This window comes from Gallus gallus, chromosome 6 (genome assembly GCF_016699485.2).
Source record: "Gallus gallus isolate bGalGal1 chromosome 6, bGalGal1.mat.broiler.GRCg7b, whole genome shotgun sequence".
Lineage (NCBI taxonomy): Eukaryota > Metazoa > Chordata > Aves > Galliformes > Phasianidae > Gallus > Gallus gallus.
In genome coordinates, this window is record NC_052537.1 from 32,677,267 (window position 1) to 32,696,805 (window position 19,539).

Below are 19,539 nucleotides of genomic sequence, written 5' to 3' on the forward strand. Positions count from 1 at the left end.
ACATCCTGCTCACTGAGACAGCTTATGCTCATTGGGGTTGGAAGAAGCAGTTTTACATAGGGCACCAAGTGTTTCTTCTACAGTTTAGAACACATCTACCCACATTTACATTCTGCTTTGAAGACTTTAAAACCTGAGGATGAATTGCAGAGTTCTATAAGTGGAATGCTGTTTTCCCTGTCTTTACATCCTTCCATCTTGCTTTCTGTCCTGCATGAGTTTTTGATTAATCTCATCGCTTTTAAGTTGGCCAGAGATGAATAACATGTAAACACCTGGTTAAAGCATCTTTAATGATTGTGCAGCTCATAATAAAAAAAATGTCCTTTCCATAAAACCTACATTCATCCTTCTGAAAATTCAGTAAGCCTATTAATTATGCTTTTAAGGATTAGAATTCAAAATGTCACTGCTGACATTTAAAGCTCATAAAAAATGCAATGTCTATCTTGTCTGTGAGAAACAGGGCCATACAATCTATTTTAAGATGAAAATATTTATTAAGGAAGGCAACTTGCCAATTATGAGTACAAACAGGAACAAACCCATTTAGAGCACACTGCTATTTTTCTTTTTGTAATCTTCTACACACGGGGACGTATTTCTCCCCAACACAGCGCACAAACTAAGTGACATCTGGTGGCTACAGGCTGTAATTTAAGTCGACAAGTCATTGCAACGCTGTTAACCATTTTGGTTAAGTTTATTGCTTCCTAGTAAAGCTGTGAAACTTCTTAGATGTTTTATTTATTTATTTCGACATAGATACTTCTAAGACTCTCATTTACTGTGATCTCCAGCAACAGTGACAACTGCTGTTAGCTAATTAAAGTGGGGTTGTCACATTTGCATCAGGAGGAACAGGATTCCAAAAAGGAATTAGCAAAGCATGGCAAAACAGCACTGAGGTTTAGCCAAGCTACCCCAGTGCACATCACAGAGCCGGGACATAAGGAAAGGCTGCACACACACAGTTCTGAGAAGGAAATTCTTCAGGCACTCAAATTAATGAATATTAGCTTAGATTTCTCCAGGTTGTTAGATTTTAGATTGCTAACTTTAAGACCAAAAGAAATGGGTGTGATTTTTATGCTGGGTTCAGTTCAGCAACATGCTGGTAACCAAACCTTGAACAAACCTGGAAGTCTTTCCTTCATCTCTTCTCAATCCTCAGCAACAGTCCCATCTAATCCATTCTTGCCCTCTGCACCTACGCCTGCACTGCAGGTGAAGCAATTAGAGCTGCCCTTCCAACTCCTGCAGCCAGAAACATCGTTTCCTTTTAGAAAATAAGCCTCTCTTGGATAATCAGCAAAGACGTGGCCAGCTATGGTTAAAATTACAAAACTGCCATCAGCACACTCTCAAATCTTGTGATACCAATCTCTCCAGTAGTAAGTATTTACAGGAAAAAAAAAGTCTGTAAGCACTATCTAGCAAAGAATCAGATGGAATATAAACAGAGTCTAAATATTTATCAGCAAAGGAAGTTCAAAATTATCTCTGCAGAGTAAAGCGGATGGCAGGCTAAATCCAGAGCCACTGAGCGTTCTTCGATGGATGTGCTAGGAGGAACTTGGTTCTCAATTTGACATCACTAAAACAAATTAATTCCTTCCTCCTATTCAATTGCTACCTAAAAAATCCTTGGTGCCAAAAGGACAATGCTAAAAATGGCCCTAAGACCATTCCTGAGTGCTGCCCCAGTGCAAAAGGCTGAATTCCTATCCACACAATGTGATAGTCTAAATAAAGAGGTAGATTCTGAGGGTTACCATCACTTTGAGGGCCTAAATATCCACAGCAGGGAAGTTCATCTGCACACTCAACTTCCCTTAGACCTGAAACCCACACAACCAACTCCACGGTATCAAAAAAGGGGACCTCTGGCATGGAGCTGCATCAGGAGAGGGTAACACTGGGGGATGGGAAAAAGCTGTGCCCCAGAGGGCGGTGGACACAGAACAGCCCCCCAGGGTAGAGGACACATCCCCTTGCTGCCAGAGCTCAGGGAGCACTGGGACAATGCTCTCAGACACGGGGTTTGGATTTTGGGTGGTCGTGTTTGGAGCCAGGGGTTGGCCTCAGTGAACCTTATGGGTCCCTTCCAGCTGAGGACATTCTCTGATTCTATGAAATAATAGAGCAGTGGTGGCGTTATCAAATGAAAGCATCATCCCCTTCCATGTGCTCTCAACCCCAGCATACATCACTTCTGCCTTCAGGCTTCCCAGCTGAACTAAGGAACACATGCACAGATATCTACAGCTGCACGATTCCAGCTCCAGCAACTCATCCAGAAAACTTTATGAGACCTCATTTCTATTTATTTTTATTTTTTAAATCCTGACATGATTAAGTCAGCAGGAAGAGTTTTCATTGATTTCAATGAAGCCAGAAGTTTATCCTGAGAACTGCTGTGCTGGAATGAGCACAGCATTTATATTACCTAATTTGAAACCCTGTAATTTGTTGTTAAACGGAGCTTAATGATACTGGTTATTGCAGAATTATTTGTTACCTTCAAAGATACACAAATAGAATTATTAAAATATTGCAATGTTACATTTTTAGGGATTATGGTTGGGAGAGTCTTGTTTCAGTAACAAGCAAGTGGTTTTAATGCACATGCATAAAATTTCACTTTAATTTCTAATACTGAGAAGCCTTGGCAAAGTATCTCGGAATACAATAGTCCAACAAAAGCCATTGTTGGTATTTTTACATGGTTACATGTATTTTCAAAGTACATTTTTCAGTATTTCTGTCATTTATTATCCAGTGTAGCAGTATAGCAAGATGAAAAACTACAAAACTGGAGATTACTACACCCACTTAATGGCTACTATTAAAAGACAAAGCTATTAAATCACAGCAGAGGCTTTTTATGCATTCCACTGTATTACACCAAGAAGAAGTTACTGCAACATAGAAACTGTTATTTCAAACACCAAGAATACTGTTTTTTGTTGGTTTTTTTTAAAGCTGTAGGCAGAAATAAGTAGCAGATGACTTGAAGCCACCTAGGAAGAATACCTTACCCAAAGAGTTACTGAAACCTGTTTAAAAAAGACAAAATAATAAATAAAAACGGCAGTGGAGACTTCAGCTAAAGATTCCTTATAGTCACTTTCTAGCAGCGCTAAAGGGCCCCAGAGAATACTCCAATCCACTCCCGAGTCACAGAGTCAATACTAAACATCTCCAAATCAACTGGAAAATATTTCCATCGCCCGCAGTTTGGAAGAGCCAAATTCTGGTTTCCCTTACATCACAGAATCATAAATCACCAAGACAGCCAAGTCCAAACATCAACTTATCACTATCATGCCCACTAACACCATGCCCCTCATTGAACATCAAGAGCTGAGCTGCTCCGGACCAACCCCAATGCAAGAGAAACCCATGTGGGATTTCCATGGATACCAATGTATATACATTCCATTTTACTACACTGAACATTTTTTATTTGGTTGCTTTTCTTAGCAACGTTTCAAGTATCTCCTCTGAAGAGTTAAATGCTTCAGTATTTAAATAGCCTGATGTTCGACAAATCAATTTTTCCTCCCTCCTGTAATGAGAGCAATGAGCTTAAGAACCACCGTTTCCTTCTGCTCACCTCTCACATCTCATTTCTTGTTCAAACTGTTTTAAAGCTGACATAAATAGCTTTGCAAAGTAATTCTAATACTGAATGTCAAGAGCAATAGTGGTTTCATTCTGATTTATTCTTATCTCTTCCTCAGGCAAGTTAATCCTCAACCTGAGATACTGTTTTCATAGCTCTATAATTTATGATTTCTTTTTTCATCTAAGTTATTTTCCTTATGAATAGGTCCAACGAGTTGTTCAAGGCCCGAAGCTGTAGTAGTCAATGCTGAAGTGCTCAAGAACAAGTTTCTGTCCTTTTACACAGGGAGACAGCCGCAGCTCTTGGTAGCTTTTCACCTAGTGAAACTCAGTCACCTTATCTGAGCTCTGCACTTGCAATAAATGCAAAGCTATTATCCAAATATCATGGTTAAAATTCCAGAGAACCAGCAAACTAGCAAGAAGTTCCTAATCCTGAAGCACAGCTGCAGAGCATGAACCCATCCTCTTTTGTGGAGTTGACCTGCCATCAGCTCTGCATGTACTCAAAGCCTGATGTACACATGCAGCCTGCCCCTCTTCCACTTCAAAAAACAGCATCCAAAAATGCTTTACAGAAATGACCCCAAGCAATTTTCTAAAATCTCAGCAATCAAGCCAAAGCAGTAGTCTACAAATGTGCTAACCATGACTGCAGAGGGAAGAAGAGCACAACCCTTGGCATCCCACTGTGAAACAGATCTATGAAGAACTGAGCTTTGGATGTTGCTTAATCGTCTTAGAAATTTTAGATTTCTATTTTACTTATTTAACATTAACGATGTCTACTTCGCATTATCTGTTTAATATCTTTCTATGTCTGTTGGAAGATAGATTTCTGATCTAACAAGTAGCCAAAGTCCAAGAGGTTGGAAAGGAGTACTAGATAAGCCATATGATGGCCCTGCAAAAGAAGTATTGGCTTTAAGACTTTTAAAAGACTTTTCAATGGATGAAGCTTCCTAGGGAAGAGCTGGCCTTGCAGGCAAGCCCATCTCATTACATGATAAATATTCCTAATATTAAATGATCCCTCTCAACTTCCTTCCATTCCTTGCTTCACACAGTCAGACCTCCCGGCTATACCAGTCTTTCTTTTTTGGAAGAATAAATTCTGGTATTCATAGATCATTACATCCTAGCTTAGGCACCGCACAGTTAACACTGCGCTCAAATGCTCAATTTAAGGGTCTGCAATCCAGAATCTACACTGACTCCTGCATTTTAGATTGCTTCCAGGGGATGGATTGAAAGCCCTAAGCTGCACTTGGATTGGGGCTACCAGAAGGACTCTGCAGAGCATTTTCAGTCTGGGGAAGGGTCACAGTGCTTTATTCTACCAAATTGTGGGTACCATATTAGATATTATGTCTTTCTATCTTTCACTTCCATCTTAGCATGAAATTCTAAAGCCTGTGGCATTTCCCTACTACTCATCTGGGTCCAGAAACAGGAAGAGGCTATGGGCTGGTGTTGTCAAACCACTGACTCCAGTGTGCAGCCACAGTCAGCCATTGCTACCCAACTAGACTTCATTTGAAGTGTTTCTTCTTTCTAGGCACCAAGCACCTCACCTGTTTGCCTCTTAACAAGGATGCCATGCTCCTCCAACTCGCATTTGCAAGCCACATCCAACAGCTGCTGGAAGCCAGGTGTAACATAAATCAATAAATATTCCACAGCAAAGCTACATTAACTGCTTGCCCCTAAAGTGCTGTTTAGTGGCATGTCAGGCACAGCTGTGTAATCAAAGGATTACAGAGCTCCCATTGCAGCACGTCTGCTGCTCTCCAGCTCCTCATGAGCCTTCCCCTCTCCCTCGCGTGTTAAAACCAAACCAAGCAACTGGGGTAGAATTGTAATCATGTCCTTCAGATCAGAAACACAAATGGAAAGGTCGTACAGACAAACAGCCAGTGTGGCTGAGCACACAGCGTGCTTTCTGTTAGATACACACAGGCAGCCCAACATATTTTTAAGGGAGCAGGTCAACAATGCTATGCACAACAGGGCAGTTTTAGCGAGAGTGCAGTAAAAGTGAGGAGATCAGTGTAATTCAGGCTGCTTTGAGATAAGAGCCTGTGGGAGCTTACAGATCCCATCCCCTCGTGTGAATAGCTGTATTTAGACTCCAATCTGGCACCGCAATTCTTCAGTTAAAAAACAACAACGCTGCACTCCACTAATTGCATAAATAAATAATACTAATTTGTGGGGGAAAGCACTGAAAAATCTGCTCTTTTATTGGAAACTTACCTTATTTTTCCACCGTGGTTTGCATTCTTCAGCCAAGAAATGTGGTGGGAATGCAAGGTAAGGAGGAAAATGGGTGGGGTGTGGGAGAACTGAGCCTGAAAAAAGCAATTAGGGAGCCCAGCTCAAGCCAGGGGAGGCTCCTGTAAACTCCTGTAAAGTTGTTGGAAATAGGGCAATTCACATCACCTGAGTTTTCAGAGCAGCACTGAGTGATTTAACAGCACATTTCCTTGCAGGATACATAGCCCTTAAGAATAGAGTAACTGCAGGTGTAATTAAGACCTAGGAGGTAGAAGGAGTATATTGGCACCTATTTAAGCCATGGCTCTCTTTGCCTGAGCAATGCATCAGTAGTGAAACAGCAGCACAGCTGGATGTTGCAGCTCCCTGAGTCAGTATGCCATTTGGGTAACATTAGCTGCTGCCTCTCCCTAAGGAAAGCGTCTGAACAACGTTTAGAACACAAAATGTAAAGGTAACACAGTGCTGAGTTACAGCTTCTTAATATCACAGAATGGCCTGGGTTGAAAAGGACCACAATGCTCATCCAGTTCCAACCCCCTGCTATGTGCAGGGTCACCAACCAGCAGACCAGGCTGCTCAGAGCCACATCCAGCCTGGAATGCCTCCAGGGATGGGGCATCCACAGCCTCCTTGGGCAACCTGTTCAGTGCGTCACCACCCTCTGGGTGAAAAACTTCCTCCTCATATCTAACCTAAACCTCCCCTGTCTTAGTTTAAAACCATTCCCCCTTGACCTATCACTACCAGTCCGCTTAAACATGTATATACAAAACCAATATATATATATATATACACACACACAAGTAATATGCTGCATCTTTGAACAACGGAAATTTTTTTTAATAATGAGAAGGATCCCCCTATCCAAGCAGGGGAGAGACTTTAATTAAAAAAGAAAACCTTACATGGTGACGGGGACGTAGTATTATAATCAACAATGCTCCATGAATGTTGGGAGCTTGCTGCCACCCACCCAACTAAATAACAATTGGGGAGTGCTGGGACATGTTCCATTATTGAAAACAATGCCCACTGAAATCACCTGGGCTACCATCTCTATTGAAGCACCTATTGAAGCACCTGGTTCTCATACAGCTCCTGCCACAGGTGTCTGCTACCAGCCCAGAAAAGCTAAAATCACCCTCTGTGACACTTCACCAAGGTCTGAGACTGTTATGGGGTGCTGGCAGGCACTGGGAGGTCATTAGCACAGAGGATAAATCACAAAATAATGATTTAGCAATCAGTATTAGAATTGTTCATCCCAATTGGCGACCATTTCTGCACGAGTGTATTTACTTTGTCCAGAGGGCCTATCACTTCCCAGCCACTTCCATTTTTCCCACCATAAAAACCTGCCATGTGTTTCAGATTATATTAATTTAATAGTTACCGGTCTGTTTCTAGCAAATCAATCCATCCGAGCCAGTAACTACAGAGCAATATTCTGTACTTTAAGAAGACAGCTCCCAAATCACGCTGCCTCCAGGTACAAATAGCACAGTGTCTGCGTTGCTTAAAATAGCGTTAAAATATCAGCGGGATCTTATTTGCCTCTCTTTGATTATGCCCACATAATCCCATCCTTGCTAATGCTGCGAGTGGATTATATAACTTTATCCTTCCACTTCAGCCACACAAAATAATCCAAACACCAGGGCCTGCTCCAACCTGCTCATTTGGAGTTCCCAGATAACTCCTTTTTGTTTAGCAAAGAAGATAAAATCCATTACTGTCTTCCACTGCATTAGTGGAATTAAGTGTTTTGTCATGCAAATCTCCACTGTTTCATCATGCTCCTGTTCCAGACCCTCAAATACAGCACTCTGAATTTGAGATTAGTCTCCCTATTACAAAATTTGAACCATAAAACTGTTTTGTTATTGATTTCAGAACTGCACGTTGGCTGCACTTGCAGGCACAGGATCTAAGTGCCATTTAAAGGGGAAAAAAAACCATGAATTAGTTTCCCTACTAAATCTCCACAGAGGTAGTTTCATCCTTTCTGCATTCAAATTGATTTAGTTCCTGGTGGCACACGAAGAGCCAGATGAATACTTTGACTCAATGCCCAACAGTGGGATGGCACCAGCAGCAGAGGAGCTCTCAGGCCAAGAGATCATGGAATGGCCTGGGTTGAAAAGGACCACAACGATCACAGAGTTTCAACGTCCCTGCTACGTGCAGGGTCGCCAACCACCAGAACAGATGATGTGGGACAACATTTTGATTGCTACCAGAGAGAAGCTCTGGGACAGCTATTTCATCAGTATTTACTGTTTAAGAGTGAGTATGTGTATATATTTATATATGTGTGCGTGTCTCTACATATGAAATTCTTGTATCAATTTATATGAATAGCAATGATATAAACTATCCACACAGACTCACAGAGATGCTGTGACATCTCACTAGTGGAAATTTCCCTTCTTGCCAGAGATCAAGCATTCTCCAGTTAGCATGAAGTGCAACGCTGTTCGTCTAGGCATCTGCTTACACCCGTGAGCACATAACATTTTCAGTAAGACCTTAAAAATATTTACCCTTCACGACCAGCTCCAGCAAACTTGGAGTTCTAACATGCAATCTGCTCAGCTGAGCGCTCTGCTCTTTTCTTGCTCACTACACACAAAAGGCATACGTTGGTTCTCCGGATGCTCACGATTTTCAAGAAGCGAAACTTTCCTTATGTCACATGCAAATAAATCAGTAGGAAGACACCTTTAGGCCAAAAACCATAGAATACAATGAAAAAAATATCACGTTTCCATATCTGAAAGTTTGGTCAGCGTTGAGATGCGTCATCTAAGAACTAAACTCCGCCATCCTGCTCTATCATCCCAAGGCACTGCAGAGTAGTGTTACAATGAAGCAGCCGCAGGAACACAACCAACCAACCCCCAGCAACTCACCCTTTATGACATCGACAAAGTTCAGATGGAGAATTGTTGCTGAAGACCCTCTCGCCATCATAACCCATCCCCAAACCCTGGCTGCACTCTCGGCAGACACACGCAGGAAGCTATTTTTTTTTACCAGCCAACAGCTTGCATTTAAGAAATACCCCTCTTCACCCAAAAATACGCAGCGGTGAATGGCAACATCCATCCGTAGCTGCATTCCAGAAACGCGCTGCCCGAATGGGATGCAACCCTCATGCAGCCGCTCTCCCAAACCTCAGCAACCGGCACAGCGCTTCCCCGGCACGATCAGCGGGGAGCCGACAGCGAATCTTTGTCACCATCCCCAAAGCAAATCCCATTATCTTCGCACCGTTCCCAAAGCAAATCCCATTATCCTTGTCACCATCCCTTCGGCAAACCCCATTCCCCGCGCCCCACGTGCGAGCACATCCCCCCCCCCGGATTCCCCCAGCACCCACCCGCGGTGGGGGGACGCTCCCAGACCCCGTTTCCCAGGGCGGGGGGTTACGAGGGGTACCGGCACGCTTCGCTCCGAGCCCGCGGTGACTCCGGGTGGCGGCGGCAGCACCGCACCCCCGGGGCCGCCCCCTCGGGGCTCCGCGGTGCGGGCTGCGTGCTTCCAACTTCCCGCAAAGTCCCCGCTGCCTCCCAAACTTGAGGAGAGGCGGCCCAAGGAGCCTCGAACCCGGCGGGGATCTCCTACCTCCTGCTCCTCCCGCTCCGCCTGCCCGCAGCCGGGAGGCGCGCCCGCAGCTCGCTCCGTCCGCCCATCCGCGCTGCGCCCGCCGTCTCTGCCCTGCGGGAGGGGGAGGAGGGAGGAAGAAAAAGAGGGAGGGAGGGAGCAGCCCCGTACCACCCCTCGGCCGCGCTGCGCAGCCCGGGAGGAGGCGTGCTCTGCTCCGCGGGGGAGGAGGTCCCCAGCAGTGCCTCCCCCCCTAAATATACACACGCATATACGCGCTCCGACCCGGCAGGAGGAAGCGTTCCGAAGGAGATGGGCTTTTCCCGAGGGATCCCGCAGGAAATTCCGTCCCTCCCGAGCAAACGGTGTGGGGTAGGGGGGGAAGGCGGCATCGCAGAGCGTGGCGGGGGGGAGAGGGACAGGGAGAGGTAGAGCCGAGGAGGGACGCGGCTCGTCTCGGGTCCCCATCCCTCCTCGCAGTACCGCCATCGTCAGTTTTGTAATGAATTCCTCACTAACACTGACTAAGGAGCCAGAAGCCAGTACTCAGTGAGTACAGCGTTCGTTCTCCGTAGAGAGGACCCTGCCGTGTGTACATAGACCTGTTTATGCGAATGCACAGCCCGTTTATTAAACCATCCACATAACACGTGCATGTACCTTCTGGGACACAACATGCTGCTTCACACAGCTCTCACCCCAACGTGTGCAGCTGGTGTGTGTGTGTGCAGCCCTCTGCACTGCCCTCCTGACACTGCATGAAGCCTCGGATAGGTTTCAATCCACACACTTAATGCTCAGCAGTGTTACTGCCAACAAGTTGATGTAATGAAGCGTGAGCTAAAGGTGAAAATACTGCATTTTGGGACAAGGATTTCCAACCAGCATTGGTTATAACCATGAGAAGCATCTAAAACATCTATTTGTGGGAATATCCTTTGAAGTGAAACCATAGTAATCACAGTAAAATACAAATTTAATAGTATGGGAAACCATATATAATGCAATAGTAAAACACTAAACAAAGCCTTCTAAAGTATACTTAGGATTTGGAGCCAAGCAGGTTAAGAATTTCCAATGGGTGATTGATTATACACCTGTGAGACCACATGTAGATAATTAAGGGATGGACTTAAAAACACACATCCACAGATTTCCTTCCCTGGGGTGTATGTGAGCTCAGGATGGATCAGAGAACCTCTGCTCGGGTCATGTTGGAATCTCACTGATTCTTCATTGTAAAATCCTCCCAGAGCAGAACAGCTGACTGAGGGAAACCTGTGACTTTGGGAATGTTCACACACACCCCACATTCCTGCCTTGGGTTGAACATGCTGCCCTTCATGGCCTTTTTAGGCCTCGTGAGATGCTCTGAACTGCAATTCCACGCAGCCATATCACTACCTAATTATACTCCCTTCCTTCCTTTTTATGTATTTTAAACAGTTTCAAAGAAACGTCAGGAAAACCAAATCTTTGTTCCTTGGGGAATGCTCGGTAGTGCTATTCCCTACTGACAGCCACCTGGAGTCAACGTTTCCCTGCAGCGTCCACAGTGTCCCAGATGGTACCTGAAGGTTGTCTTTTCACAGTGTGTTTTCAATGCTATCTAGTGAGGTGGAGAGGGAAATCCAACATGTTTGGGCATCGTGAGTCACTCTCCAGCAACTAATTATGTTATTGCAGACAATTATACTAGGAAAAAAAAAAGAGCAGTTAGAATAAATAATTTATACAGCCAAGCCTGGGCTTTGATTCTCATGATTCAAGATCATAGAATCACAGAAGCACCGAGGTTGGAAAAGACCTCTAAGACTATCAAGCCCAACCCCAACCCATCCCCACCATGCCCACTGACCGTGACCCTCAGTGCCACATTCTCCCTTCAATTCCAATACAGATTTCAATAGAGACATCATAGGAACATCGTCTCCATCAAGGTTGGTTTTCATAAAACAAAACCTCCTGATCTCCGCCTCTGTTCATGTGATTTCTGCTGCTTTCCACGCTCACCCTGCAACACAGAGGATCACCCCACTTCTCAAACAAGTTTAAACATATACCTTAGCTCTGAGCAAGCTTATCTGGAAGAAAAAGGTGGGACAGCCCTCTTTCCCATTGAAAAGTACAGCTGGGAGTGCACATGTATGAAGGTGAAAGGTGATTTTTTTAAGGCAAGGCAGTCCTTCCCCATTGTCATCACAAGCTGCTGACTGTGCTGGGGGCAGAGGCCTGGACGAGAGGCTCACTGGCTGGGTTTGCCCACAGCAGAGCTGCACATTTACAGCCAGATGTAACTTTGTGATAAACCAGTTGGAATGTGTCCTCAGAGCACAGTTTTGATGGGATACTAATCTGGGGAAATGGGCTGCACTGTACTGTCAGCACCTTGCAAAGAGAGGCAGAAATGTTGATTTTTCTGCTCTGTGCCTCATGCACTGAATGGAGAAGTTCATTGCCCATTACCACCCCAGAGGCTTTTGCTTCCTCCTCCTGCAGCTCTTGGGGCAGCCCTTTTCCCATGACCTCCCTCCCCCAGGCACAGTTTCCAAAGCCTTTCTCAAGCCATGGTTGAGTTGGAAGGGACCTCTAAAAGCCATCTAGTCCAACCCCCTGCAATGCACAGGGATGCCCACAGCTCCATCAGGCACTCAGAGCCCATCCCCTGACCTTGGGTGTCTGCAGTGAGAAAGGCTGAGAGCCCCGATCTGCAGGAGCTGTCAGGTTGGGATTGCCCCCTGGGTGGGGACCTCTGGCTGCAGCCGGGCAGTTTCCATGCAGTAAGCCCAAAGAACCACAAGGTGATGTATGTAGATATACGTGGTAGCAGTTTTAGGAATCACAGCGCTGTCCCTCTGATCCGCTCTGCTGATCAAGGCATGGCCAAGTCCGATTTCTTGCTGATATTCAATCCTGCTCAATGCACAGCTGCTTTCTAAGACAGGCTGGGGTCAGGGCTGCCACACCGTGGCATTTCTTCCCTTTTGGCACTTCTTCCAGCTGCACAGTGGCTCTAAGAGAAAATTAGAGAAAGATTTACTCTTCCTTGTGAACAGTTTTCCCATTAAAATATTGGTCCAGCTCTCACCGGAATTAATGGAATGTGTATGTTGTAAAGAAATGCGTTATTACTTTTATTTTCCCCATGGTATCCTGGCAACAGACACATTCTTAAAATTCAGATCACTGGTTTCATGTCTTTTACATCCTTTGGAGCTGGGTAAAGGGTATACCAACCTTCAAAAGCTCTGAATGTTTCTTCTTTGCTGTTTTCCCAACTTGCCATTGGGAGCGATGCCTCTTTCCCATACAACCTTGGACTGCATCTAACTGAAGACAATGGGATTTCTTTTGCTATCATAGGCAAAAATTAACACTGCAGCAGGGTTAGATAAATGTGTCGGGATTTAGTTTCCCATAAATGGCCTGTTAGACTTTAACGATGTATGTTCAGAGCCAGTTTCCCTTTGCCTAACACCATCCTTTTATCCCAAGTGGTATGTCCTTCAGAGCCCTAAATAATTCCTTTTTATTTGTGATATTTATGCCCTCCAAGTACTTGTTGAAGGGTATCGTTTCCCTCTTAGTCATCATTTAGCCAAGTGATTCATATTAAGTTCCTTTAATCTTCGCTCATAACTCAGTCTCTTCAGACCCTTAATCATTTTTAATGCTCTTCTATGAATTCTTTCCAATTTGTCTGCATCTCTCTGGCAATGAGGTACCCAGAGTTGAACGCCGTATTTTAGGCATGATCTCCCCACAGAAGTTGTTACCTCCTGCTACTTTTATCTACCACTCATCTAACAACATGCTGGAATCACAAAGTAGCCAGAAATCAATTAAAATAGATTTTAAATGGTTCAGTGCTCAGAGTTACCATAATGCTTTTGTGGCTCTGCATGCAACAAGAGGGCTTGGAGCTGGTTGCAGCCTGCTGCTTTTGGAAATATGTGCCTTTAGCTCCTAGGGCAGGCGAAGCTTTTCAGCTCCGTGCTCAGTGCTCTGTGATCCTCTAAAAGAATACGAGCGAGGAGTTGGGATTTAGAAGAAAGTGGAGATGGGTTCCAATTGGCACCAGAAAGAGCTCACGTGTGCCAATTTGCATTGCTCCTCCTCTCAAGTGTGTGGCACCAACCAAGGGCTCTTCACAGCCACGGTACATCCATGTGAGCTGGCAGCCAAGGGGCTCAGCATTTGGCTGGTTCTGGCTCTTATTTAAATCACTCGTTTTCATGAAGAAAATAAACCTTCCCATGTGCACGGCTCAATTGTTGCCTATGGCTTTTGTGAGTGAGGAGGGAAGAGTGTTGCTTTGTGCTGCAGTAATCTTTTCTCCTCTGCTTCATATATTTAAGATGTCTCTCTCCAGGAACATGATAAAATCCACGTCTTTCACCCCTGTGCCTTTGGCAGGGAATTGGAGGTCGCTGGGACGTTCTGTGTGCACTCCAGTGCCCAGCATTTCTCCTTCCGTGTCATGTATTATTCCTCCTCCAGCTCCTGCATTCAAAATGAAACATTTAAAATTTGATCAGGTTCATACTCTAACCAGTATTTGAATTCTACGTCTCTCTTATTTCCTCAGCTAACGTTGACCATTCCGCCTCAATAAAAATCAGATTCACCGTGTTTTATAAGAAGTTATCCATCTAATAAATGTAGTAAGTCTGCATACCCTATTCTTTCCCCCTTCACTATCTGTTGATGCCTAAAGGTAGGTTCCATCCAAAACCCCAACCTCAACAGCACCTTCAGCATTGAAAAAAGATTGTGGCATGAATCTAATGCGCATTTAATAAACATGCAGTCATAGAATCATAGAATTACAGAATTTCCCGAGTCGGAAGAGACCTGTAAGGATCATTGAGTCCAACTCCTAGCTCCACACAGGACTGCCCAAAAATCAGGCCATACATGCCTGCATGCATCTTAAGAATTATTCACATTCTGAATAAACACTTTATATTGCTTGGGGAAAAAAAAAAAAAAAAAAGATAATGAAATGTGAACGACTGTTTTGTTTAGCCATGATATGTAAATATTTCAGTTACCAGGGTTGTTTTGTTAACTGGAGTACTTGGGGAACGTGGTCACTCTATGGACTTGTCATTTGCTGCAATAGAAATCCTATATATGAAGAGCAAATCCCATGCCTGTATGAGAGGGGATCCGGGAGGTGCTCAGAGCTGGCAAGACACTGCAAACTGGCTGCAGTGAGGTTAGAGGGACCAAAACGTGGAGCCCAACCGTGGGCTGAGGCCTCTCAATGCTTTTGCAGGCTCTGGTTTCATCCTCAGGCAGCACCCCCTGACGTTGACGGGTGCAGGGAACGGCACGGTCAGCGCTGCTCCCATAGGCCTGAAGTCACGATGAGGTCAATGTGTGAGGTCAGACCCTTTAGAAGAGGGTTTGGTTGTGCAGCAGCAACTCATGCCATGCTTCCTTCCCTCCAGGCCGGATGAGGGACCCTGACCCCATCTAGCTGCAGAGCAATGCTCCCAGCACACTATACTGTGTTTGCCTTCATTTTGTGTACACAAATAAAGTAATTTAACTTGCTAGACATGCTGTGAAAAACACCGAGCTGGATCGGCTGTCTTTACCTTCAAAGTAATGAAAACCACTATTACGAAGATAAACCACATCCCTCCTTGCTGACATACTGAAAAATGTTTTCTCCAAGTGTAATTCTCTCTGCTAATTTCAGGAAAAAAAGAATATTCCTTTTGTTTTCTGCCTTTTTTTTCTGCCTCCTTTTCCCCCTAAGTCAGGCTTCATTACAGAGCCATTCTGACGTGCAATCATTCTTCCAGTACATCTGCAACGATAAAACTAGTAAACATTTTCTTATCTCATCATTTTTAATGACTGCCGTCACTGCAACAGAATTTTGACTTCAGGGGGAGTGCCAGAGGTGGCAGAAAACAGGGAGGCAGCATTCAGTCCGCATCATACAAAGAAACAGCATGGGAGGGATGAGTCCCGTGTGTATATTACCTATTCCTACCGCATATTTTGCACTGATGAGTTTATACTCACAGAGTTAAAAACTGCCATGCACAGAGCTGTAAGGGATCTCCTGTTTTCTCCTCGTGCTGATTACTTCCCCTCTCCCGGTGTTTAAAAGCTGGAGCACAGCAGCAGAGCCTCTGCGCTGGTAACATCTTGCTGAATCAGGCACCTTGGTGCAAAGCCAATTTCTCTGATTCCCGTGGTCTCACATGAGAAATTACTTTTGTTGAATAAGCGTTGACCATGTAATATACAGCGCCCATGACTCACAGGGTATTCCAAGAGTGCTTCCAGATATCTTGATACTGCGTCAGTATTTTTACAGCCTGAACATGTTCCCCTGAGGTTTGTTCATCTTTGTGTTCTATTTTCTCATCCGCATTTCCAGGGGCAGGAGGGAGCCTCCCCACTGCAGGCAGTTCACCTCGTCTGGCACAGTCCCGTCCTTTCCAGTTCACCCGCCTGCAAATTGGGAACAATAATCAGCACTTAAGAGAGAGTATTCACACGTCTTCTCAAGACTTCTACTGCTGGGTGCTCAGCAGAGAGAAATAGCTCCTCATTCAGATGCTTTGAATGGCCATCTGATGGGGCCTGCTTCTCTCTGCTGATGGTAAGTTCTTAACTCAAGCACCTCAACATCAGACTCTTCAGTCTGTGCCAAACAATGTGAGCATGCTCTCTCATTTCTCATCCTTCAATCACTTCCACGCTCAGCTTTCCACTGATTAACTCAGTGGTCTCCCATGTGTGCAAAGCTGAGCGAGTTGAAGGATGAAGCTCTTACATACCCTCAGCGATCAGAGAGGGTGAATGAATTAGTATTTCAACAGCACTTTAACTGTGCTAAGCACGGTGAAAGTGCTATTAATTATCAATATGGTCAGTCATTATTATTCATTAGTGGTTACAGCAAACTACCAAGAATCGAGCTCTTTGTGTTTCAGTCTCAAGACTGAAACCGTGTGACATTGAGTAGGTCAGTTTGCCTCTCCCATCCTTATTCTTCTTGTCATGAGGATATCTGCCCCATTCTTAAAGGTAATGTGAACCTTAATTAGCTTTGAAAAGAGCTTTGAGAGCTTTTGGTGAAAAGTGAAATACTGACGTCAAGCTTTACTTCGCAGGTTGTATGAAACACTTGGATGCCCAGGGAGGCGATAGAGTGCCCATCCTGGGAGGTGGTCAGCAACCATGGAGATGTGGCACTGAGGTATATGGTCAGAGAGCATGGCAGGGGGTCGGGATTGGACTCGAGGATCAGAAAGGTCTTTTTCAGCCTTAATGATTTTCCGACTCTTACCCAGAAGTACTGAGGACAGAGATACACACTGAGCCAGCGCTCCTCAAAGTGAGAGCAGAGGAGCACCAATGGAGAGATCAGATTTGGAAAACCTGCATCGCTACTGCTTTTTTCTTGTTGCATTGGCAAACTGTCCACTGTTAAACACTATTGGATATTAAGGCATTAAAATATTCACTCTTGACCACAATAATTACAGTTTCTGTTGGTTTCACACAGAAGAACTGGCACAAAAATCAATCTTCATTTCAGAAAATCTTCACTTCGGTGTTCAGAGTCTTTGTGCTGATTATATGAATTAAAATCGTATTACAAATTAGCTTCATGTCCCAGATACTAATGTGCTTTGCTCAAGAACCAAGACTTTCTGCTTTTCATCATCATTCTGTTTCAGAATGATTTGGCTTCCCTGGCAATCATGAAGTATGTTTATTTCCCTGGAGTATTTCTGAATGGTAAAATTATCATGTTGGATATGGGCAGCCAATGCTGCATTAACTTGCCAAGGTTATACTGTCATATTTACTCGCACTGTTTGAGAACCTGGCCACTTTCCTCCACACCTCTGGCAGTCACAATACTCTCTGGCCATTATTAATTTATTCAATCCATTTTTATACTTAAAACTGTCAGCTTCTGATGGCTTGAAAGCAAGACAAAATAAAGAAAAATGACTCTGACATAACAATCGTGGGAGGTCCTAGTGGGCGTTTTATGGAGTGCTGTAAATCAGAGCAGCGAAGAAAGACAGATCGGCAATGCCAATGTGGAAAGGTGAACAAACATGCTAGAATCCATGTTTTTCTGTAAAACTCAGCTACATTTCATTTATACCCAAGGCTAGTGACATTGTCACAATGGTGCAAGAAGCCAGGGCTGTGCTGAGAGCTCAGTCAAGCTCTCACGCCATTCATGAAGCTCTCCAGGGATCATTGATTGAATTACTGGAGGATCCCATAGTGATTCAGCCACATCTTCTTACCATCTTCTTTACGTTTACAAATCAGAAATAGAGAAACACACTGTTCCAGGCTAACAGGTTCAATCAACTGTTCTCCATTTTAAATCTCTCCTAACTTCTGCCACCAGGTGCTTGTAGATAGTCTCCATCCCACTGTAAACCCCAGAAACTACCAAACTGGAAAGCCATGCCCAAATATGTGAGATGAGTTGCACATCCATACAAATATACTCTTAGCTGAGATGCTGTTACCACAAGTGAATATTTTGGGTAATGTAGTGACACCACTTAACACAGATTTTCTATGAATTTGAACACAAGTTCCCTACATCAAAAGTTTACGCTGAAGAAGTCTATATTAATGCAAAATCAAGCTTGACATTTGCCATCTGTTAAGCCAAGAAACTCTGAAGTTAAATTCACTGTGAGAACCAATGCTTGGTTGCTCTACAGTTGCCATCTGTAGTATTTCACACCAGTGTTTATTCTGTTAAATTTATGCCTTAGTGTATAAAAATGTCCACCAACTATAAAAGCAAATGAGCAATGTGACAGGGTTCAGCGTAGGAAGGACAATAACTTTAAAATTATCAGATTTTGCAGACTTAAAAATCTCAAGGTTTAAGCTTACATAAGCTCTTGGTTTTTAAGTTTAAGATACCCATGCTTAGCGTTTGAAATCTTGCAATATCTTTTTTCCTTCTGACTGCACATTCAGCACTTCGGCTTAACTCTCATTTCAGACTAAGGAGGTACCATATGTTTGAGAGCAATTTGTTGAGAATAGATTATTCTCTCTGCTGTGGAACGTACTACTGCTTGGTATTAATTGCTCCTATAGGAGGTTTTTAGGTCAGCGCAGTCTATAGTGGAGTAAAGTCATGCAAAAAGCCTTGGTGTTCAGCTTGACGTGCTCTCAATGCTAAATTCAGCCTTCTCCTGAACAGAAAAAAAAACGTTTGAGAAATATACACGAAAGCAAAAATCTCTGTATTTGATGATTTACTTGGAGGTGACTATATTTAAAGAACACAGGATGACCTAATGATCTGTTTGACTCACTTAATGAGTGCCACTATGCATTTGCTTCCACAAAATTTTCTGTTCTGATGGCTTGCAATTGCAGGGTGTTGTCCCCTTGACCACAGCTCCCAGTGACTCATGCCAAGCAACGCGACCTCTAGAACTCACAGACACGGCTCCTGCAGTTGCAGAGACCAAAAGGACATCGCAGCCATCCCAGTGCCTCCAGGCTGTGCCAGGCCAAGTGCTTGTGCCTTGCACAGATGGGATGGAGCAATGCAGCCAGTTGGACATATCCCACACCACCTGAGCTGGCTGTTTGCTCTCAGATCCCCCTCTGACACAATGTCTGAGCCCTCATGGAAGCTTGCACTTGCCCAGGACACGACCTCAGCTTTGCTTTATTTTACAGAGCAGGACCAAAACCAGGGCAGTGAAGGTGGTCTGACACATCCTGGCAGCAGCAAAGGTGGCCTCACGCTCTGCTGGCACACAATCCATAGGGAAGAGCAATCAGAAAGAAAAAGGAAAGCTGTTTGGATGAGACAACGCAGAACTGTCTCGGAAGTCTGCTGTAACACCATTGCTTTTTTGATTCCGGATCAAAAAAAAAAGAAATGTTAGCCTGACCCATATGCTAGTATTCACACCAAACCCCTAAAGACCTGTATACGTACTGGAAGAAATGCACATATGGTGTCTTCATTCATTGTGGTGCTGA

At 44.2% G+C, this 19,539-nt stretch overlaps 2 protein-coding genes across 5 annotated transcripts in view; one reads left to right on the top strand and one right to left on the bottom strand.

Moving 5' to 3' along the window:
• Positions 1-15,698, bottom strand: part of CHST15 (carbohydrate sulfotransferase 15) — a 49,202-nt gene extending 33,504 nt beyond the window's left edge. Inside the window, exons 1-3 of one of the 4 annotated variants that reach the window (XM_046943178.1) lie at positions 15,559-15,698; positions 12,754-14,019; positions 12,187-12,529 (exon numbers count right to left, since the gene is read on the bottom strand). The gene's annotated coding sequence lies outside the window, so the exon portion shown is untranslated. Of the gene's footprint in view, positions 1-8,453; positions 9,180-9,292; positions 9,633-12,186; positions 12,530-12,753; positions 14,020-15,558 lie in introns of those variants that run through there. The other 3 variants (XM_421811.8, XM_040702527.2, XM_040702528.2) reach the window with 3 other exon arrangements.
• LOC124418084 lies at positions 7,978-19,287 on the top strand. The gene is made up of 3 exons (XM_046943340.1): positions 7,978-8,200; positions 9,497-9,881; positions 19,231-19,287. The coding sequence occupies exons 1-3, from the start codon at positions 7,978-7,980 to the stop codon at positions 19,253-19,255; spliced, it is 633 nt and encodes a 210-aa protein (XP_046799296.1). The 3' UTR covers positions 19,256-19,287.
• Positions 19,288-19,539: the final 252 nt, after the last annotated feature.